This window comes from Periplaneta americana, chromosome 3 (assembly GCF_040183065.1).
Source record: "Periplaneta americana isolate PAMFEO1 chromosome 3, P.americana_PAMFEO1_priV1, whole genome shotgun sequence".
NCBI lineage: Eukaryota > Metazoa > Arthropoda > Insecta > Blattodea > Blattidae > Periplaneta > Periplaneta americana.
The window spans coordinates 52910807-52935617 of NC_091119.1; the positions used below are offsets into that span (position 1 = coordinate 52910807).

At 34.7% G+C, this 24811-nt stretch overlaps 1 protein-coding gene across 2 annotated transcripts in view; it reads left to right on the plus strand.

The window, feature by feature from the left end:
• jbug (filamin-type immunoglobulin domains fbug) overlaps positions 1-24811 on the plus strand; it is a 396750-nt gene that overhangs the window by 213723 nt on the left and 158216 nt on the right. The window contains exons 5-12 of one of the 2 annotated variants that reach the window (XM_069820534.1): positions 1704-1821; positions 6474-6661; positions 11485-11640; positions 13918-14046; positions 15230-15448; positions 17021-17246; positions 20695-20805; positions 22523-22621. In XM_069820534.1, the coding sequence (XP_069676635.1) occupies positions 1704-1821; positions 6474-6661; positions 11485-11640; positions 13918-14046; positions 15230-15448; positions 17021-17246; positions 20695-20805; positions 22523-22621 (1246 nt within the window). The remainder of the gene's footprint in view (positions 1-1703; positions 1822-6473; positions 6662-11484; positions 11641-13917; positions 14047-15229; positions 15449-17020; positions 17247-20694; positions 20806-22522; positions 22622-24811) is intronic. The other variant, XM_069820535.1, reaches the window with a different exon arrangement.

Below are 24811 nucleotides of genomic sequence, written 5' to 3' on the forward strand. Positions count from 1 at the left end.
TAGGCACCTTTCACTATCTGAAAGTTTTGAAATTATAAATAGTACTGTGGAACAACTGAATCGTGGTAGAGGTAAAGTTGCAGATGCAGTAAGAGCTAAGGTGGACACTGTACTTTCAAAAAACCCTGGATATGAAGAACTACAAAAGGTTGTTGCTGTGATGAGTGGTGAATCAACAGTGAAGATTAACTTGGACTTATCCCCAGCAGACATTGTGAAATTGAATTATGTACCAGTTACTTCTTGTGACGTCGAACGCTCTTTTAGTCAGTATAAATCTATCCTCAGAGACAATAGAAGAAGATTCACTTTTCAGCACTTGAAAGAAATGTTTGTAACCTATTGTTATGGTAACAGACAATAAAAATTGTGTTTTGTTGAAACTACATTGGAAGATAAGGTACGTCCATTATATTTTTTGTTTAGTTTGATTAAAATGTACCAATATTTAACGTACATAGTCATTTTTTTATAATTTTAAGTCCATATTTAATTCCATATTTTGGTAAAAATCCATATTTAATTCCATATTTTGGTAAAAATAACTACATATATATTTACATATTTCATATATTTTTAGTCCATATAAATCCGTTCCCTGATCATCAGATTTCGTAACCCCAATTGTTAATGAGGTATCATGTTTGTTTAGTATATAAGTCAACAATCAAGCAAGCATTTTCGTTTACTAGCTATTATCGGCGCGGCCTCATACTTAACATGCGGGCATCATACAATAACGTGCTGTGTGCTTTTAAAACATAATTTTGCCGACCGATTGTTGCTCTGTAGGTTTCACTCGCGTCTCGTTGTCACGTCTACTTCCTCGATAAGAATAAGCACTAGTTTGTTATATTGTTAAATATATACGAGTACGTTGACATTCTTAACTCTTAATAATAATTTTGAATCACATACTTTAATGTTCGTCCTCAGCACAAGACATTGTAACCTCGGTTTTAGTCCACGTGGATTAGACAAGTAGATGTCATTTTATAATGGAAGCAGCTTATTGGTTGCAACATTTAAATTGAGGAGAGTGATTGGAGCGGCGACACTAGAAATTGAAAACAATTAGACAATTAAATTTCAAAGACCTGCCGAATGTTACGAGGCCGCTCAAAGACCTGCCGAATGTTAAGCATGAGACAGCGGCGATAATACCAAATACTTTACTTTACTTACTTTATTATAGTAAGGTATTTGATAATACTACGGACTTGATTGTTATTCACCACGTAGCCTTGGATCGTAACTTCTGATGTCACATCCGGCTATTTAGTCAACAATCTAGTTCACTTCAGCTGAAAATGTAGCTTTGAGACACGGCCTTAGTTCGTCTGAGCGTAACCATATAATTATAAAAAAATGCCTTTTATATAAAATCCACAAAACGGTATTGTACTTCGTCTTGTTATTTGGTTTCATAGTAGATTGTTTCATTTGTGTGTGTATTTTTAATAATAATAATAATAATAATAATAATAATAATAATAATAATAATAATTAGTAGTAATAGTAGTAGTACAAAGAATAAGTTCCAAACTCAAATATTATTCGTAACATAAAAAACTGAGTTGTGAAATGCGCGTAACATACTACATACCAATTAGGAAGTGTATGTCATACTCATGGCTTAACCCTCTATTGCAAAGTTGCGGTGAAATTTAATTAAAAAAGAATAATGAGCTATATGTTTGCAGAGGGACTGGAATGACGGGACCGTTCTGTGTAAGTTGGTGCGCTCTCTGGGAGGCCCTGTCCCAGGCTACGACCAGCTAACCACCGACCATTCCAGTTGGGAGTCAAACGTGAACAAAGGTAATGACATCATCAATAAAGTTCGCTCATTTTCAGCACGTACTTCTTCACAAATGGTATAATCTCAGCATTAATGAAAGTTCGTTACAGTTAGGGTGACCAGACATACTATTTTTAAGAGTATTATAAGCCTACTCTTTTAGACGTTCATACTCTTGTCTCTCCAAAAAAAAAGTATCCAATTATACTTTTTACTTATTTCTATTTTCATTTAACATTTAACGTATTTCATAACTGAAATTCTTGTAGTTTTAAAACTCCTAACACAAGAATTAGTTAAAAGTCAAAACATAATCAGATCTTAAATTTGTTTAGCTGCCAAGGTAGAGTCACAGTCTAGTATATACAGTCGCGAAGCTCAATACATAGTAAATATGCAAACATTAGATAGTTGCTCACCACTAGGATCGCTAATATCGCTTCATGCAATGCAAAGTAGTACCGTCACAGTCTATTGTTTCTAGTACCCTCAAAACTCAAGCTTCGTGACTGTATATAGTAGACTGTGGTAGAGTCGTTCAATTAATTCTAGCGTTGCTTGGTGCAATAAGACTCCCAACCGCGAATTTCACCTTGTCACTAACTCACTAGTGAGTGGCGGTAATAATTACGCGCCTACGAGTTATTTGATTATTCCACAATAAATCACGTTACTAGAAGTTACGAAAAAACGAAAAGAAAAATGGGTGGTCCCCTACTTGTCTGTGAATACTATTGTGCAGTTTATTCATCAGTTTGAAAGTGGCAGTTGTGAGGTAATGAAATGCAAATCTTTTTAGTGCCTCTTGCTGGCAGTTGGAATTATGTATTTTATTTTCTGCAACTTTATTATAAAGAAATGAAATGCCAAATGCTTACAGGCTGTCATGGTAGTAATATAGTCTAGTATATAGTCACGAAGCTTGAGGTGATGACAGTACTAGAAACAATATATTGTGCCGGTACTATTTCTCATTATCTGTGATGAGGCGATAGTAGCGATCCTAGTGGTTAGCAACTATCTATGGATGCATATTCCCTACGTATTGAGATTCATGATTGGTAGTAATCACCAAAATTCCCCCTTATTTTCATATAGTACCTCAGTCTAGTATATACAGTCACGAAACTTGAGTTGATGAGGTTGCTAGGAACAATAGACTGTGCAGGTACTATTTTCAATCAATCAATCAATCGATCAATCAAACTCCTGTATCTCCTCATGAGGAGCATAGGGCATTCACAAAGTGCCTCCATCGGACCCTATTTGTAGCCAACTTCTTCACTTCGCTCCATGTTTTCCCCTCCCTAGCAATTTCCTCCAAAACTGTTCTCTTCCATGTATTTTTTGGTCTTCCTCTTTTTCTACTACCCTGGGGGTTCCAATCCAAAGCCATTCTTTCTACTGCTCCATCTTCTTTCCTGAGTGTGTGTCCTATTCAATTCCACTTTCGTCTTTTGATTTCTATTGTGATTTCTTTTTGATTTGTTATCTTCCATAGTTCTGAGTTGGTGATTATATCTGGCCATCTAATTTTTAAGATTCTTCGTAAACATCTATTAACAAATGTTTGCAGTTTATTTTGTATAATTTTACTTGTTTTCCATGTCTCACAGCCATATAATAAGATTGATTTCACGCTACTGTTAAAGATTTTAATTTTTGTAGATCTAGATATAATATAAGATTTCTATATTGGGTACAACTGGAAAAATGCACTAATTGCATCTTTTATTCGGTTTTTTACATCCTCAAAGGCTCCACCATCCATAGGTACTATTTTGCATTGTCTGTAATGAGGCGATAGTAACGATGTTAGTGGTTAGCAACTATCTTTGGATGCATATTTATTACATATTGAGCTTCGTGACTGTATATACTAGACTGCGCACCAGTACCCTATACCTATATACTCTTTTCGGTGAGCAAATTTCTGGTTACCCTAGTTACAGTGCCAGTAAAGGAGTTCACTACTGGCATTTCTTCACATTTTTTTTTTTTTTTTTGTAATTATGTTCTTTTACGCAGAATAAATCTTAAGAGCTTCATTTTCCTGTAGGCTTAACTATAAGCATAAACAATCAATCCTAACCTAATCGAATTACTGTATTATGATTTAATAAAAGTTAAGGATAATGAACTATATAATCTAGATAATTACCGGCATATTTGACGTTGTGCACAATGGCATGGAGGATTTAAATTTATAGACATCGTAGGTTCGAAATTTTTCTATTGCTGATGCTTCGTTTTCAGAAGAAAAAATTGTTATTTGTTGGACAGCAGGTTCAGTCACTTCATTCATCCTATTTTTTCTCTGGTCAGTTATGTGGATTTAACCATTTCTAAGTTACCAAACAAGTAGGTTACTCTTTACCTCTCATCCTATTTTTTCTCTTTTTTTTTTTTTTTTAACTTTCTTCGCAAGTAATGGAAAAAATCTAACTCCTCAACCCTCTTCTAAATAATTAACCACTGGTTTCTTCTTCATTTAGAATACTTGTATTTGTTCTTCTGACTGAGATCTTATTCTCATTTTCTCCTGCCAAATTCAACAAGTCAAATATAAATTATTTATTAAATCGTGTCCTCATGACCAAGGAACTAAAAACGCCAAATAAAATGTAACAAACAAATAAAATTGTTCTCATTTTATATGACTCGTCAAAAATTTACATGGATCACTAAAGTGTAATTTTTTTTCAAATTATAGTTTGTTGTTCTAGTTTGTCTGGTGGTTGTCACATTATCCGAGGTTTTCGGGTTTAAACTGCGATAAAAATCCTTAACATGCTTTCCTCAGAAGAGGAAAGAACCAAAATGAAACTCTGGAGACAACACAATTGACGTACGTGGGTGGCCGAAGTGAACATCAGTTTGTCCTATTCTTCACATTATAATCAACTCATACATCCACTACATTTTATTGCAGCGTTACTCATGAGTAGGGCCCAGATTTTTCGAAAATGCATATGCGCATATGCAAATGCATATTTTGAGGATTAGTGCATGTTTCGGCATTTATTTAGTTTATGTATGATCAATTATCTGACATTTCTGAACGAAATGTATATCTAGTAATGAATTTGTATGTCTACATCCCTTGACACCACAATAGCCTTCCTATTTCAAGTGAAATGTTAACGGGACCATACTTCCAGTCTCACAATACAGGTAGATGGACGTTGCAGACCTTTTTCACAGAAGGAATTTCTTACATTCCTTTCTCAATGCAGTATCATCTCAAAGTTTGTGTCGACAGGACCACTGACTTGTTTTCCATCTAGTTTATGCGGTGTTCTGTCAGATTAAACTAAAAATGCCTAAAGATAAGTCCACTAAATCCTTTTTAATGTAACAGTGGATTTCAGGCAATAGTGACTATTCAACTGACGGCGATGTAGTGTATTGTCAATTATGTGAGAAGACTGTGAAATGCGAGAAAAAGTTTTAACTAGAACAGCATTCGAAAACAACTGCACATCTCTGGTCAAAAGAAAAGGGTAAGAACACGCAACAGATACTTTTAACTCAGGCGAAATCACGGTCTAAAGTTAGTACATTTTCCGCTGACTTTCGTAAAGCTTTTGTATGCAGAACATTCCGCTGCATAAATTAAATAATCCACATCTACGGTAATTTTTTTTAAAATATTGTCTTAATCAGAGGACACCGGATGAATCCAGTCTTAGGGAAAATTATTTACTTTCGCTGGATTTAATATGGTCTAACATAGGAGGGAGCTGCGTATGGATTTTGGTTGATGAATCAACAGATTCGTGTGGCAGATACATAGCAAACTTCATAGTGGGTAAATTATGTCCAAAAGAACGCAGCAAACCCCATTTACTTTCATGCAAACTGTTGGAAAAAACCAACCACAGTACAGTTGCAAGGTTTGGTTAGTGCATATTGTTTTGTTTTTAGTGCATATTTTCAAAAATGTTAGTGCATATTTGCATGCATATTGTAGGTATTTTCAGTGCATATATATCCGGGCCCTACTCCTGAGTTAAAAAGGACATTTTGCTATTTGGTAATACGTGACTTAAACTGTATCAACTTGAGAAAGCACTGGCGTAGCTCAGATGCTAGCAAACTCGACTTATGGTGCAGGGCTATGTTTGGGTATAGGTGCTAATCCAGCGTGAGCTGATTGCTTAGTTAGATTTTTTCCCAACTGTAATGCAAATGTTAGGTAATCCCAGGTCGCATTCATCTCGCTAAAATACCGTTTTGATTTCAGCAATTCCACCAATGCTAGAAAACCTCTCTTCGATAAATTGCAGATTAAAATTCGACGTGAAAATGAAATTTATATTAAAATATGAATGTCAGAAAAATCCGATATATTTCTCTTGAGGTCACAGTGAAAGAAAAGAATTAATATATTGCTTCTTCTAACAGAATAAATCAAGTCTACTTTGAATGTTGCCCACATTGTAAATTTAGACGATTTACATTATCGTATAAAATCATAATTTCTTTGCCACATAATCCTTTGATTTCATGAAGCTCAAAACTGTTGATGTTTGTGACTTTACAAATATTCTCCTTTCTGATCTTGTATTTCCATTTTTTCCATTAAATATGAATAGGTTTGCAGTCAATTGACCGACAAAGTGAACTCTAGGGTGACTCCAAAAGTACAACACGGTCTCTGTAATTGCAGGCATTAGAGGAGGAGAGAAGTTGGGCGTGGAACCAATTCTGAAGGCTAAGGACATGGCAGACAAGAATGTGGAACACTTGGGTGTGATGGCATATGCTGCACACTTCCAGTGGATCCAACCACGACAGAAGCCTGGCGACAGACTCTCTGTGTCCTGTGATACCAGCACCGCCAAAGTCAACAAACCAGTGAGTGAAACAGTTTGTAAAAATGGGATAATTTTATTTAGAATTTATTTTCATTATTCCAAACATTTGTTTGTTTCATTTTGTATATTTTTGTGTAACTTGTATAGCCTATATGTCTATCGTCATCATCATCATCATCGTCATCGTCATCGTCATCGTCATCGTCATCATCATCATCATCATCATCATCGCCACCGTCACCACATCTGGTAAACTTGACATAACAATAAAGAACAGAAATGAGATGTGAATGATTTCAAGGGAAAAATTGTTCCAGGACCGGACATTGAATCCAGGACTTTTGCCTAAGCGCGCCAATGCTCTACCAACTGAGCTACCCAGGAACTCTACCAGTCCCCGGCTCAATTATTCCCTTTTTTATACACATTCCTGAAGTGGTTGATAAGACGTCAGAGATCCAACATTGACTGCACAATTTTTGTGTGATCTAAATTTGTGGTTTTTGTTAACGAACAGTAACGTGTAATATATAAATCTGGAAAATAATTGAGCCTGGGTATGGCAGAGTTCCTGGGTAGCTCAATTAGTAGAGCATTGGTGCGCTCAGCCAAAGGTTCCGGGTTCGATGCCCGGTCTCGGAACAATTTTTTCCTTGAAATTATTCAAGTCAGCTTTACAGGGAACTATACCTGGAAAGTCAGATTTGTAGAAATGAGATGTATTTGAGGTTAAAAGTACGCAGAAATTTATAAAAAACGAGGCTAGGAAGAATTTGAATATATGTATTGTATCACATATAATAATAGTTGAAATGTATTGCACATGAAGTATCAAAACAAAAATCATGCATCTAACTATTCTTTCAATGTTGAATATGAACAGAATTATCTTAAAATATGTGACAATATTGCACATCACACAAAATTGCACAGAAACAGAACAGAGCTCTTGGAACTCCGCACATACCGAGAAAATTTCTCGGTACCGGTACTTAGGAACTGTCTGTACATATGTTTGTTTGAAATTAAAAACTGCATATTGACGAATTTCAAAAGCAAAGAATATTCCAAGTGCATGGAAATAATACTCCCTCAATATGGATGTAGTAAGATTAATAATAGGCCTAGTAGTACAAGGTGCCTGATTTAAGTCTTTCATTTTTGTTTTAGGCAGCCCAAATATCAGTTCAGCCATGTGGGAGATATTTAATGGTTTCGCAGATGGAATCAGGGATGTGTACAATGTCCACTGACATCGTCACGTGAATGTTATGAATTTTAGTTTTCGTGTGATAGTTTTATGTTAAACATGTGCAGTCAATCTGTTATGTTAATTATTTATTACCTTTTCGGCTTTCCAACGTTTCTTATAGTCGCGTTTTCATTGGATAGTTATTATTGAGTCATTGGCTCTTCTCGTATTATTTCTTAATATGCAAGTTGTCTCCAATTTCTCACATTAATTTTTTTTGTTTCATTCGACTAAATAACGGACATAATAAGAAGACACCTGTAAAGAACAGATAGTGGAGAGTTTTAACACACTTCATTCATTTATTTTAAAATATTTTGAGTAGGCCTATGTCACTTCTAGCGACACTATCATGAGAACGTTACAACTTGGGTACGTTGGATTCAGACTATGACATACCAAATTGTCTACGACATAAGAGATCAATGGCAACCCCCATGGAGCTGGACCATGTCGACGTATAGAGTACTGCTTGTTGGAATATCGTATATTCAATTCTTCTGTCACTATCATTCACTTTTGCTGTCACGAGTTTCAGAGATTCGAACCGTGAATGATTACCGAAGGCAGGATTCTACTGCTGTGGAACATTCTGATTCATAAGATGTTTCATTGGTTACATATTTCTATTTTAAAGTATTAACTAAAACCTTCTAGAATCACCTGCTATTGGAGTTCGACATTAAAAAGTACCAAAGGAAGAAATGCAGATCGAACACTCACAGGCAGTCGAAATATTCATAGAATCCATTACTCTAGTTGAGAGTCATTAACTACCTTGAGAGATCCGTGTATTAGAAATTAATGTTTCTTTACTCAGATGTATTGTATGAATCAATATACAATAGAATCCCTCTTAACCAGCACCAAAGGGACCAGGCTAGTTCCGGATACGAGATTTTGCCAGATAATTGAATAAATACAGGTGTATACAAAAAAGTTAATATTTCATGACGCCAAATGTTGAAACTGCAGCCATATGAAACTTATTTCTGTATCACTTGCTCATAACTGAATAAACATAAAAAACTGTGTGGATTTTCCTTATTAAAACACATCATACAACACAAATAATACACTAATTGAAGGGTTCAGAACCATAATGGGCGAAGCGCCATTTACTAAAACCGTAAAAAACAAGGGTTAAAATGAAGTTATTACCATAATTCAATGGAAACATATAGCAAGTAGTCCACACCTGTGGAATAACGGTCAGCGCATCTGGCCGCGAAACCTGGTGGCCTGGGTTCGAATCCTGGTCGGGGCAAGTTATCTGGTTGAGGTTTTTCCTAGGTTTTCCCTCAACCCAATACGAGCAAATGCTGGGTAACTTTCGGTGCTGGACCCCGGACTCATTTCACTGCTATTAACACTTTCATTTCATTCAGGCGCTAAATAACCTGTGATGTTGACACATCGTCGTAAAATAACCCAATAAAATAAAAAAATATAGCATGTAATATAAAGTATACACATTAAAATTAAATGATATGTCAATCTTCATTAAACTGTGGTATTCACTTAACTTTAACCCTTGCTTTCTCCATTTTTAATAAATGGCGCCTGGCCCACTATGGCTCTGAACCCTTTAATTCTAGGTTCGAATGCTGTATTAATTGAAAATGAAAGTTCGTGCGAACTTCCTAATGTGGCAATAATGCCGGCATGAACATAACCAGGGGCGGCTTTCGAAGAGGGGCTGCGGAGCTGCAGCACCCCCAGACATTTGTGGCTCTTGTCTCGTTTTATGTTGTGAAATACATATTTAGCGGCTCGAATTTTTTTAAAAGTTTCGCTCTCAATGACATGCATGTAATCGTTAGTGAAGTCACTTCCTCCCATGGTGCTGCCGCCAGAGCAAAACGCGAGACAAGGACGGATTGGTGAAGCCACTTCCTCCCCTGGAGCTGCCAGTCTCGTCTCGGATGCTTTGCGCGTTAGTTTTACCCCTCCCCCTGCTGCCCCTCGCCGTGAATCCAGTTTTTCCAGGCGCTGCAAAATTTGCAGCAGTTTGTCAGTAGCGTGCAGTATTAAATACATTTTCTTTAATGTTGTGAGTATAACAAGTGCAACAGTGTTTAATTCTGTACAATATTTACAGTCTATTCAGTTCAGTACCTTAACAATTCAGGAGAAATGTGAAATTAAGTGCCCATCAGTTGAATCTCATAACGGAAAGAGCCGCTAAACAAAACAGCCTACAAAGCTCGCATATTTTTTGCTGATTTATCCAGTATCCCTGCTTTCTTCTCTCGATCTCCACACAGTCTGTATTAGATTAATGTGTTTCAAAGACAATTCCATCAGCTGGGGCAACAAGATGGATTTAAAATAAGAACAGTAAATGTTGTTCATGAGAAGAAGGAGCCATTGCTAGAATGTTTTCAAACCATAATGGAATCTGAACATCTAACAACATCACAATAAATGAGGCAAGCGCCCTGGTGCGTACTCTTGAAGATCGTGAATTCAATTTCTGGCTCAGTTATTTTTTTCATTTGTTGATGTATCATGTATATATATTACACATCCAACTAACAACATCGCCAGTTAGATATTTCTAAGGTTCAAATCTGCATATAAAAAATTAAATTATAGTTTATTTAACGACACTCGCAACAGCAGGGGTTATATCAACGTCGCTGGTGTGCCAGAATTTTGTCCGCAGGATTCTTTTAAATGCCATTAAATCTACTAACATGAGCCTGTCTCATTTAAACACAACTTACGAGATAAGGCGCATGGAACTAATCTTTAAATAAAGTAAGATGCTTGGTTTATTTTTGTATGCAGCCCCCTTAATTCAATACCCACGAGCCGCCACTGAACATAACTAACAAAACATAAAAACTGTGTGGATTTTATTTATTGAAACATAACACAAATAATACACAAATTTTAGGTTAGAATATTCACTGAAAATGAAATTTCGTGCGAACTTCTTAATGTGGCAAGACTATCGGCCCAGACTGTGGCAATCTGGCAGATTTTTTGCCTAGCCGTTGTTTTGGTGCCAGTTATTTGGGTGCCAGTTTACTGTATTAATCAGGCTACTCTTTTATATTTATTTATTATTGTAACTGTTTTCAATCATTATTAAAACTAAAATACAAGTGCTGCGAATTAGAGAATTTCAAAGACGAAAAGTGTCTACCCCTAATTGTGTTGTGCGTGATATCTAAAACAATTTATTAACAGCTTGAGTCAGACACCCTTTAGTAGTTATAATAAGGTAGTAATAGTAGTAGTAATACGGTAGTAGTGGTTGTGGTTGTGGTAATGGTGGTAATAGTGGTGGTGGTGTTGGTGGCAGCAGTGGTGGTAGTAATAACAATGGAAGCAGCAGCAGCAGCAGTGGTGGTGGTGGTGGTGGTAGTGATAGTATAGTGATAGTGGCAGCGGCAGCAAGAAGTCAGTAGCAGTAATAGTAGGCCTAAAATATAATAATAATAATGTTGTTGCTGTTGTTTTTACTGTTGTAATGTTGTTAGAACCCCATGTACTCTAATCTGTTCAGGAGGCTGTAAACATTGTTGTAAGCATATCAAGTTTTTCTTTTGTCACAGATGTTTACAAAACCATTTTAAAAGCGTTTTTTTTTCCTGACATAGGCTCACTTTAAATTGGATTATCTGTCTGGCGATGTCAACCCCAAGGAAGTGACGGCAGAAGTCATTGCACCATCTGGAAAAGTCGAATGTAGACTCCAGCTCGGCAGTAGTGGAGGAAGAGGGTCCTTCATTCCCACTGAAATCGGAATGCACAAGGTATTTTATCATCACACTTAGGCACTGTAAGTTACAAGAAGGAAAATGAGATTTGTGACTAAATTCTCACATAAACATCAAGAATGAATAATTTAACCGTCATATTTTCTTGTTCGTCTTACGGAAATTATAATGCTACTGAGGATCGTGTTACAAGTTCTCAATTTCTGTAACATAATTCCCACATTTTAGCAGAATCTTGTAATTAAAACCAAACTATAATTATTTATTTTTTGGTTATTGTAATAGCTATTCTTTTCCATTGGTATCTTGAATAAAATTGTCGTAGCATTGTCTTTATTGCATAATTAGCAAATCACTGTTGATGTTTGAGAATCAATTAATTTTAAAATATTTTTTAGACTTCTGTAAAAAATGTTACATTTTGTACTTTATGTGGCCCCAAAAGTCCAAATAAAGAATAAGTGATCAGACAATTTCAGAAAACTCAATACAGTGTTTATGTAATATCTTCTGGCTCCAAATAAAATGACTGTGAAAGTTATACCTGAAATAAATGCGTTTTTGTACAGTATTATGTAGAAGAGATTTAATTTCAACATTAAATTTTCTTCATTTTGTGTTATCATGAAAGCCGTATAATTTTTCTCGAGTCCCACCATCACGGCTTCAGCTCTGTTGAAAGTTAGTCATTTTTGGTATTGCTTCGACAAGCAGAAGGAAATTTCTCTCCATAGCTAAAGTTTCTTTCCCTCCTGTGATTGCAAGGGCATCTAAACTGTTTCGACTTACTTTTAAGCTGTTTATGACGAATTTAACAAAGTGTACTGAATTGAAATTAACGTGCTCTTATTTTCAATCATGTTGATCAAGACTTGGCTTTTTAACTTCAAAACTGATGTTGATACGGTTTATCCTTAGAAAAGTATAATGAAGCCTATAAAACAAGGTGCATATACTACTAATAATACTAATGCCGAATGCAGAAATAAGATAGATCAAAACTACTTGTAAATGGCTGTTGACAATAAATATATCATATCATAATACTTATTTATATGTTTATTGTTTATTTATTCATTCATTTATTCTCATTTATTTGTTTATTTAGGCTACTTACTCCTTCACTCACTTAATTATTTATTTATTCATTTATTTATCTGTATTTATTTTTATATATTTACTTTTTTACTTATTTACATATTTATTTACTTTTTAATTAATTTGTTTATTTACCTTTATTTCTTTTGTATTTATTTACTTTTTTACACATTTATATGTTTGCTTTTTTACTTATTTACTTATTTATTTGTTTATTTATTTATTTATTTACTTGTTAATTTATATTTCTATTTATTGCGTGTTTCTGCTGATCCAAAGCTGCGCTCTGGAGTGGGTTCAATTCCCGCTTGGGCTGATTACAAAGTTGGGTTTTTCCGAGGTTTTTCCCAGTCTTAAGGCGAATGTCAGATAATCTATGGCGAATCCTCAACCTGATCTCGCCAAACACCATCTTACTATCACCATTTCCATCGATGCTGAATAACCTAGTAGTTAGTACAGCATCATTAAATAACCAACTGAAAAATGGAAAGTAAATAAACAATAATTAACAATAAGAAATTATGAACTTTATAAACCTTATGACGTAAATTGATCATAATGTTATTGCAGTGCGATTTTGCCGTCTAAATATATTTCGTAACTGGGGGAAAAGGTTTAGAATTTTTATTGTAAGAAAAAATTATGACTTCTAATGATTTTCACATAACAAGTTAGCATTGTTCATAAAAAATAAACCGATAAAATATAAAGTTGATGATGATGATGATGATAATAATAATAATAATAATAATAATAATAATAATAATAGTGCTAAAGTGCAAGTGCAAAGCATTACCTCGTAAACAATATATAGGCCTACTATAATGTATCAACTCCATAGTTGATAACATAGCTGTCGACAGAGTCTGGGGTAAATTTATCTATATAACGTACTGTCACTTAAAAGATATGTTTTTACTTTTATTTTTATGTATTATTTTTTATTGCATTCCATTGATCTTACATCAACATTCTAGCTTTGAGGTATGAAAGAAGTAAAAAATTATAAAAGAAATATAATGCATTACTATTAATACAAAGTAATAATTGAATTACAAGCATAAACAGTTAAATAGTTGAATAGAAGTTATGCACGTAGAGAAATTTTGTTAATATTCGATTTTGAGCAAATAACTATTTTTCAAGAGAACAAAATTTTCAACGAATGGTGGGAAGCTTGTGAAAAAGTGTAGGTAATTGGTTTGATTGCAGATCATAGTGTATAACGAAGGTGAAATGGCACGTGGCTGTCCCATAAACATTCGAGTGACTCCAGAATTGACCAAGATTTCATTTCCCGGAATGGATCCATGTGCCATTGGATCCATTGTGGAAGTCCTGGTAAGTAGACATTTTCCTCTTTTATAGATATTCTGAGTAATTCGAAATATCTATTAGTCGTATTTGCTTACCAGTTGACTACTGATAGTGTGATCACTATTTGTATTTCAAATATTATAAATAGCCTCTTTTTCAGGTTCAGTACAGAAATGAGAATGAAATCGGGCAAAATTTTCTTGTTTTCTGAATTGATCATTTCATTTCTTCATTGCTAAGGGGCGACGAAAAGGAATTCCTTCTTTTAGATATCCACAAATGAACAGGGTTTATAGTATATATAGCGATTTTGGAGGTCAGATGTTAGTGAACTTCATTCTTGTGGTTACACAGTACAGTGGTCAACAGCATGTCCACACGACACAAGCAATGTGTCGACTTCACCCTTAAATTCCTTGTAAGTGTAGATATTGATGACTGCTGGCTTGAACTGTCCTGTGGAGCAGCCATTTTCAACCTGTGTGCCGCGAATGATCCGCTGGTGTGCCATGAGAAAATGAAAATAATGTAGGTTGTCGTAGTAAATTCGAAAAATAAAAGTGAAAAGAGTAGTAAAAAAAAGTGAGTACACAAGAATCAACATTCAGTAAGCACATTCCCTTTAAAACCCTCAAAATTCTCCCCTGGTTGAGAACCACTGGTTTAGATTGCTGTGAGATTTTAAATTACACCTTTAGTGTGCCACATGTTGAAAAAGGTTGAAAAACGCTACTGTGGAGTGATGGACACTTTTCTGTTAGTGGTGTTGTGAACACTCCACTCAAATTGCCAAATGAGACTCATGAAGTTGTTCTGCATAGTGAATGATTCTCTATTTGGTGCAGCTTCATGGGTAATTCCATCCCTACCTGCTTTTTCTGTAGAGATGAGAGAACAAGGGCCAAGGATGTGTAACAGTAACAGCCGAAAGTTATTGCGAACTACTATGCCAGCATATGATCCAGCCGTACAGGAAAGAGGTGCTTTGAACACAACTGATTTTAAACGTTCTTCTGTTCATTTTCCTTCCACATGCCCTCCAAACTGCTCGCAGTAAGTTGCGCATTCCCCTGATCAATAATTTTCTGTCCAGAGTTGGTTAAATGGGCACAGTATAATTACAACCAGCTTGTGTGCATGTGTGTGTATATGTCCTATATGAGCTGCACGAGTACCTTCAAAGATATATTTTGATCATTTATTGCAGATAAATTCGAACGGAGCGAGCAGCAGAGAGATCGACGTGTTGGCACGTTCACCCACTGGACGAGGGCTGCCCTGCCCTGTACAAGAAACTGACGGCGTGTATACTGCGACTTTCCAACCGGACGAGGCAGGAGAATGGTCTATTGCAGTGACGCATGGAGGAGAGCACATCCAGGGTGGACCTTTCACCTGCTTTGTGTTCGATCCCAATGCCATCAAGGTACAGAGCATGTTATTCGTGTCTGAGCACATTCCTTTATGAATTTATAACAGTGGAACTGATAACGTAGACCTATACAATTAGATATACACAGTAGATACAGTCAAATTTCAGTATACGAACACTATAGTCGCGACGCTGTTATTCCTGGCGTGACTCCTCCTCTTTGCATACGTCTTAGGAAGTCAAGGCTCTATAAAGTCTAGATAGGTAGTATCGTTCGCATTTTTGTTCTTTCGTTGCCGAGCTACCAGACGAGGAATCTATTTGCCACACCGTTAAACATTATCATGTCGTAGCTCCTATGGTAATAAATCATATGCAATGTAATTCAGCAAATAATTTAGTGGCAAATAATGTCCTCGTGTGCTTTCTGCAAACGCCAACGAAAGAGCCAAAATGGCGGGCGATTATTTTAAGTATTTATCCAGCCTTAGGAAATGCGTAACGTCTTCATCAGCGAATCACAAGACGCACACATTTAAATGTAGCCGACCTGCAACGTGATTGGCTGCCGGAAATCGGAGCGACTGGACTATACTTTGACGTATTTTTCAGTTGAACGAAAAAATTTGTAATCCCCGTCCATGTCGCCATAAGGCACAATAGTAAATAATTATTTCGTTTGTATGAATGCTGATATTACGAAAATTTCGTTAGAAAAAAAAATCCCTCCTTCAAAATATGACTGATTGAACAAATTTACTTTGTACATTTTTCTTAACTTCACAAAGTCATATAAAAGTCTAATTCGATAAATGAGATGTTTGCGTACCTCAGTGTCAAGCATCTATTCTATCACAATGAAATCATACCAATTCAGCATAGTATGGGGTGTATTTTTTAGATGTTTGGATGGTGACTTGGGTGGAAATGTTCCAACTATTTATAAGTCATCACTAGTTCCATCGTCAGGGAAACATATTTTGAGGCTATTTAAAGTACTGTAAAACGGGGTGACTTGTTTTGTTCCGAAACATCAACCTACAAAACGTATCAAGTTCCCCCCCCCCCAGCGTATCAAGTCACCCCATTACTAGCAAAGATTCGACATTTGTTCTTGAGTCATTGTTCTTTGACTTGCCGACATTTGCTGCATTATATTTGTAGAGTGGATTTCCTGTTATCGAAATCAGAATTAATACACAGTTTAAAATAGAATCATCATATAAGTGTGAAAAACATATAAATGGAAAATGTATAACGGGAATAAACTAACATGGAAAGTATAGAATTTTGCTGAGTCTTCTGAAAAAAGGTATAAGTGTGAAACGTATGAAAGAAGTTTTATTGTTTCCAAATTTTTTTCCTTCGTGTTTCTATCAAGATTAAATCAGTAAGGGGCTCTGAAACGATAGAGATAATCCCTTCTACAACTTGATTCATAACCCTAAAATTGTGCATCAAAGCAACTATTTTGAAACTTTGAAGCCTTATTCCCATCTTAGATAACTGTTTTGTTTTTAATATTTTTGTGGGGCATATTGGTGGCGTGACACTTAAATCAAGACCTAGAAAAGCACCCTCTCGTCCCATTGAAATGATGAACATTTTAGTGTCTCTTCCCCGCAGCTCAGAGGCATGGAGGGAGCAACTCCTGGACAGCCATTCAGCTTCACAGTCGATGCCTCTGGTACTGGTGGTCTGGGGGATATATGCCTCGACATTGTGTGTGGTGGTCGCTCAGTACCTCACCGTATGGAGTCTCTCGGTGGATCTCTGTATAGAGTATCCCTTGTGCCACAGCAGGCTGGCAAACACAGAGTCTATGTGTACTTCAATGGCAGCGACGTTAAAGGTGAGAGTACAGTGAATCAGTGGACTGACAATAAAATTAATTGTTGTATACTCAAATCATGAAGGTTGGAACCATAGGCGGAGTTATGGAGGAGCATGGGGGGGGGGGGCACTGCCCCTCCAAACTTGTCCGAATTTCTTTTCTACTAACGTTAGAAAATATTGAATTCAGAAGATCTTTTTTACTTTTGTTTATGATTAAGTTTCTCTGCTTAAATTGATGAATTAATATCTTCAGATCATGTGTCCGGACTATATTTATTTCAAATTTCTGAATATATAAGAATTTCTATACCTCATTTGAGGAATGGAAGCACTATAATGTTTCTTTTGTAACATCCTGTACTCATGTGTTGGAAGTCTGCAGGTGTTCAGGCCGCCACTTGGAGAAATATGAATAACATACTGCACAACAATGCAGAAAAAAAAAGTGATCTCGGTATATTGTGTAAACAAGACGAGATTAAATAAAATAATTAGAATTCGCATTTCATAATTATGATATCTTCAGGACGGTAAACTTTACATAAAAAAGTTTCTGTTAGCACTGTTACGTAGTTTTATTGATGTATGTATGTGTTTCTATACGAGAGAGAAAAAGAGGGAGATTGTTTTAAGTTATGCCCTATTATAATATTTTGTAGTAGACCTACAATTCAAGCCTAATTCGGTCCGAAACATTGCGGATGTAGATGTAACACTGTAAGAAACATGCCCTCGAAAATACCTTTATTAAATAATCATATTCTGATATACTGTACCACGGTCAAGCTATAACGGGAGGAAGGAGGTAAATGATGTCTCCCATAACCTCGTTGTATGGGGATTCTATGGTTTTGCTTTGGCCCCCCCAAGGAAATAGTTCTCTCTCCGCCTATGGTTGGAACTAGTTCCTTGTGATTTTGTATTGAAAGGCAATGCAGAAAATTACCTAATTAGAAATCAAGCTCATCTTGATTCCAAGATGATAGAGAATTAAAACTATTATATTTAAAATACTGCAGCAGTAACGAAGATTGCTTCTTCAATCAATCAAAGTTTTCTCGATACATTCACATTGAGTCAGCTGTAGATGAGTGAGTGACTGTTTCTTTCAAGGAAATAGATTTCTGTTCTTCAAGTATTACGAGACTTTTAGTTTACGTGCGAAATACCTTTTTTTATCTTTACATTTTTTCCATCATTTTAATTTCACTGTTGTTTCATTATTTCCATATAGTTGTACATAAAGAACTTTACCCTTGAAATTATTCAAGTGAGCTTTACAGGGAGCGATACTTGAAAAAGCCACATTTCTTCTTCTTCTTCTTCTTCTTCTTCTTATTATTATTATTATTATTATTATTATTATTATTATTATTGTTGTTGTTGTTGTTGTTGCTATTATTATTATTATTATTATTATTATTATTATTATTATTATTATTATTTCAGTGGCAATATTGGAGATTTATTTCAATATGCTTCTTAGCAATCCAGTAAAGAGCAATGATGTTTTTATTTTCCTGAAAATGTTTATTTAGTCTTTACATTGTTGTAACTGGCTACTGTCCATTTTGCCATTTCCTTCCTCAAATATAACAGGTATAGGCTATTCGATATCTCGTGAAACTTACCTGCAAGTTAGGGGAGGAAGAATATGGACTGAGAAGGTTCCCTCTCTCGCTATGCTCCTACTTGTAGCCAGCGAGCTCACTTATGCCCACGAAAAGGTTCTTACTATATGCAACCATTTGGTTTCACGAGATAACGAATGACCTATACCCGTTTCTGATTTATCAGAGCTTGTTTTATGAAGGTGGGCAGCTAAGCAGTTATATTATGTTGTTAATCTGAAAACTACAGTTGCTTCGTGTGTGGGTTTGCTTTTGCATTGAAAGAATTACCTATCAAATGTCTTTGCAGAATTCATCAAAATATATTTAATACAAAACAATTAATTACGTCAAATAAATTGTATTTGTTTTATATATGTAGTACCTTTTAAAGAATAAACACGTAAGTGAATTGTGATGTGAGAAATGTTCGAAAGTCAGATTAAAAATAATAAAAATCGAATCATCGAAAAATATGTTTATAAAAATTAAATTGACATTCTAATATAAAAAATGAAGTCTTTTTCATAGTTTAATTCATTTCCTTCTGAAGGCGTAGGTAGTTGGTAAAATCGTCTAAATTCTGTGAAATGCACTATACATGATGCAGTGGCTTGCGGTGATGACGTTTTCGGGGAAGCAATTCCATGGAAACCCTGTAGGCAACAGGCATCGAAGCCCAGTCGAGCAATGGCATACATACAGGCACTGCTTCCCTTCACGTCATGCTATTGCACGCCACTGACATAATGTATGTCTATTAAATTATATTGTTCATTGAATTAAACAGACAGGAGTAAAAAGATTTCTTGATTAAACAGTACAAACTGAAACTCGATAATCTTAAAGGGAATCTGTACACCGAATTTTGACAAAAAACAAAAAGAGAGAGAAATTTTGGTTTTTATCGTTTTTCGATTGTTTAGTATGTGTAAAATGATTTTATTTTTTCTAATTGTCAGCTTTTAGCCCTTTCTTCAGCAAAAATATTGTAGTAATTCTTAATGCAAAAAATTTAATGTTGGTGCACTTTTCTCAGAAAGTATTGTACTCAGAAGGCTGAAACTAATATACTATATCAATGTGATGGCATTTTACACAGGTTAAAAAAATTAAGATTATTTCTATCTTTAGCAAAAATAAAAAATGATTTGTAGTAATTCTTAATGGAAAAAATGTTATCAATTATTTTTTTTTGCCAACCACTCAGTGGAATTTTAAATTTATTTAACCGGTTGTATACATAAAGGTATTTATATATGCCCTGTCTTTTTTCTACATTTATATTTTTTTATAACTTCAAAGAAAAGTGAACCCTAAATTGAGGAATTTAACATTGTAAGATATGGAAGTACAGACTCCCCTTGAAACTGTTTGATTAAAGCTCCACATAAATTAAACACTAAGAAAACTGCCAGAAGAAATTTCGAGTAGATCACCAATTTGTATTTTTTTAGGTAAAATAATTAATATCAAGTAGGCTTACTAGTACATAATTATTGGATGTATTGACTCAAAGATATATCGATGTGAATAAAATCGTGTAATAATTTGGGAAAGATTGTATGCAGATAAATGGCTGTCTGAACTCGCATTTTTCATGTCAGAAGTATTGACATTTTATTTGCTTCTTATACTTCATATAACAGAAAGGAAAAGGAAATTCATATCACAGTTGCAATACAATTCTCACTACACAATAGTATTATCTAATTGTATTATGTAGAATTTGCAGTTATTTAAACTCTTCTGCTTCATCAATTAGTACAAAATGATTTAACAGAAATTTCATGCTTGCATTTTTACTGTAAAGAAATCATGAAATATAATAAGAACTGGATTTTTGTTTGTCAGGATCTCCGTTTCCCCTTCGAGTAGGCAGCCAGCGTTCCAGAGACAAGTCAAACTCACCAACACATAGACATCATCAAGAGTCTTGGAACCAGGATCGGAATTCTCGGCAAGGTATAGTCATTCATGGCTTACGTCACTTCAGTTCTGTTATAAGAATTGCACCTTTGCTTGAAGTTGAAGTCTGAAATTCACATGACTACTATGTTGGTTTAAAAAAAACCTCTATTACTGATATATATGTATAGTACACTACAGTAAGTTGTTGAGGATATAACTGTTTCATCATATCACGTAAGAAGGGATTTAATTTTTTTTTTTCTTTCTAATATAATTTTTACCAAACTCAAAAGTTACATTTTCACTAGACAAAATATAAATCTAAGTATGTGTATGTATCAAGGGTTTTCATGTCTCTCGTGGAGTTTCTCTCTAATCCATATCTAGTCACTTTAAAGATTTAATATTAAACGTACACAGTTGTCATTCCCGTAAGATCAACACAATGCTGGTCTTCAACCACAGACGACTCAGAACTTCTTATTGGCAACAATCCACTCTATAGGTCGAATTCGAATGCAGAACTGCCACTCCAACCCAGTGTTTATCTTAATTTCTGTGTGTACCATCCGATCATACCTAAATCTAAATATAAGAAAATTTTCAGATGGTGTGTCGAAAAAATTCCATAGAACAAATTTTGCTGCTGATGCAAAAAAAATCTTAGTCACTAGAAGTGGAAGGTATTGAGGGGAAGGGAACTTAGAGACCATCACAGGCCATGGACGCCTCTAGAGTGGCGGGAGATTAAGGCAGATAAACAACACTAAGGGTAGTAGGGATGTGAATCCTACGTGCTTGCCACCTTTAATGCCAAACTTGAAGAGGGACGTCAGTATAATTCCTGAGAAACCACGAAGAACAACAGTAGCAAAATTCTATTTTAGAAAGACATTGTTTAAAAATTTATCTGTGTAAATTAAATAAATACGCTCTTCATAGTCAAAAATGAAATATGAATCAAAACAGCTAACAAAGAACACAGCCCTTTACTACAGAAAATTTATTAGTGAATTTTTACCAATGCATGTTTTAAATATATTATAAAACTTAAATTATGAAGAGTTTTGCTTGTAACTTCTGTTTCCAGAACTGAAGTAAATAGATTCAGTAGGTCTAGCTTATTTTTAAATCAAGCAAAGGCTTTTGTAATTGCTTTGAAACTTCTTACTGCAATAATTTTAATGTAACATACTATTGTAAATAGTCCTTAATGCATGCTTGTGTAGTTGAACTATGTATGAAATTAAAGCAGTGACTTGACTAAGATAAAATATGACCTTGTTTCAGGAAAATAGATGCTGTTATTGTCTGTTTTTAAGCAGTTTAACATTGGTTCACTTCAGTGCTAATTGTTCACTTTATGCGTCAGTTTGACTGTGAGAGAATTATATTACAGTACAATATATTAAATTCAACTACGAAATTTTGTTTCTTAAAAATCACTGCGACAAATTGCCTTTACTTGTAGATAACAACTTCCTTCAGACATTGAAAAGTGGTTAAGGAGCCATAATTAACACAGGTCGCATTTATATACTGGTACTAATAGCGCGCATTTCACATTATATGTACCAATGTAGGAAGCTGGAGTATTAGACTGTATTGTAGAAACATTTTTATCTGTGCAATAACCATACTAATTGTGGGTTAAACTGTGGGAAGGTGAAATAACACGCAGCTTTTATTGTACAAAGTCATTGTGATATCCATCTTGTGTTCTGTCATTCAGCATCACACATTAACTTTATTAACCTTTATAACCTGGTAGCTAGCAGTCGGTATACATCGTATTCGAGACCCCAGACAGCTTTGGACGACCCATATTGGAAAAGAAGAGTGCCAGGTGTGACACTTCATGTGGTGTCAGGTATGGCGATATGTTTCAAGTTCTGATTATGTGTACATAATATTGTTTCCTTCTTATGTAGATCACTTTTTCTAGTTTTGAAGAGTCTAACTTGTTCTTAAATAACAACTTTCATTAGAAAACTTGGTGTCGTGAAGTATATAACAAAGTGCTTTCCATCTGTATTTACAAAAATTAACTGAAATAAAGTAGTAGTAGTTGTAGTAATGTATTAATATTAATTTTACGCGTTATTCATAGTTCTGTGTTGAAAAATATTTGAATTAATTTTCTCACTGGTGAATGTTTAAGAATGTTGAATTATACAAGAGTAAGATTCTATTTATGAGTACTTGGATTCGAATGTTTATGATCTTAAAAAAAAAAAAAAACAAGAAATATACAAGTAAGCTTTAAAAATAACTGAAAATGATCTTAAAAGGCAAGCTATGACTCACTTTTCAATTAAAAATCATCATCATCATCATCCATCAAGCCATAGTTGCTCTCGCACCTGTAGCTTATACATCTAGCATGCCTAACGTCCTTTAGATCATCTTATACTTTGTTCGCCAACCCGCCTATTTAAAATTTTACGTGCAGTTATATGGCATATTCAGTTTCATCCATAATAATAAATCACTTGTTTTTATCTAATTCAAATATATTTTACTTGAAGATTAAGTTTTGGTCCTACAGAATATACCGGTATCTGTTATGGTAACAATGATTATTAGAGGAGAAAAATTCGCTCCGGCACCAGGGATCGAACTCAGGTCCTTGGTTCTACGTACCAAGTACTCTAACCACTGAGTTACGCCAAAGTTCAATCCACAGCACCAGATCGAATCCCTTTCCTCTAATGTTTTTCCCTTTGTGACCTGACTCGAAGTTCGAAATATATATGTTGACATATATTAAATCAACTGCCATTATACAAGGAGCGCACTCAATTGAGTGACTTGGTGGTCGGGATTCCATAGTAATATGCACTGTTGGGCGAAGAATCTACGTGATCATTTTTCTCCTCTAATAATCAAATATATTTTATGTTCTTATTTATTCGTTTTTATTATCATCTAATTTTCTGTAGCCTGTTACACTTCGAAGGAACTTCATTTGATTTGATTGGAGTCTAGTCTTGTCTCTGCCTTAGCCCATGTTCCACTTTCATAGAGTAAAATTGGTCCTGACATTATTATAAAACTTCTTTTTTAATTTATTCATAAAAGATCTTCTAATAATATCATTTAAGTAATTAAACTTTTCTGTATTTTTTATCAAGACTTTCAATATAAAACAAAATGCGGTCTAAAAATGTAAAATGAGCCACTTGTCCCAAAATATTGTTCTCTGTTGCTACTATTGATCTTACCTACACTGTTTTCCATAAAATATCATCACTTTACTTTAGATTGAGGATATTTCCATATTAAAATCACTGAACACTGTATTAAGTTTATGTAATGCTGTTTGTAAATTATCATCACTATTTGATATTATTGCCTAGTCATCTCCAAATAAAGGAGTCAGTGTATAATAATTATATTGGTTAAAACTGTGTATGTCTCATATTAATTCATTCATCAATTTTGTGACAATGTCGTCCAGATACAGGCTATGTTAAATAAAATTGGCGACATATTCCAGTCTCGTCATACCTCTTGATTTATTTCTATTGTTTTCTCTGCATTGTCTTCATGTTGTTACATTATTATTCTGGAATGAGAGAGAGAGGAGGGAGGGCGAGGGAGAGGGGGAGGGGGAGAGAGATTAACAAATTGGCACAAAACACATCACAAAGTAATTCCAGCTAAACATACAGCTTTGTGAAACAGTAACTCTTTCTTAAAACTGCATTCACCTGAAAACATAAATGAAAAAGACACAGAATAATTTTATCTCTTAAGTATATGCAGAATGAAAAAAGTGTTGTAATTGTGATTGGAATAATCCAATTAATATTTGATTTCAATTTAGAATGAAAATAAAAACCTGAATAAATTATGATATGTCATGAACATCCAATCCTAACGATTACTGACTTTATTCTGTTGAAAATATTGCAATTGCTCAAATAAATTAATAGGATACGAATTTTTGTTTCACTATATTCAATCGTTCTCCATTATGACTCAAATGTCAGCGTATTTGGCTACAAATACAGCAGACTTAGGTCCGATTTCAGTTAGGAAAATGAATATTTAGTTC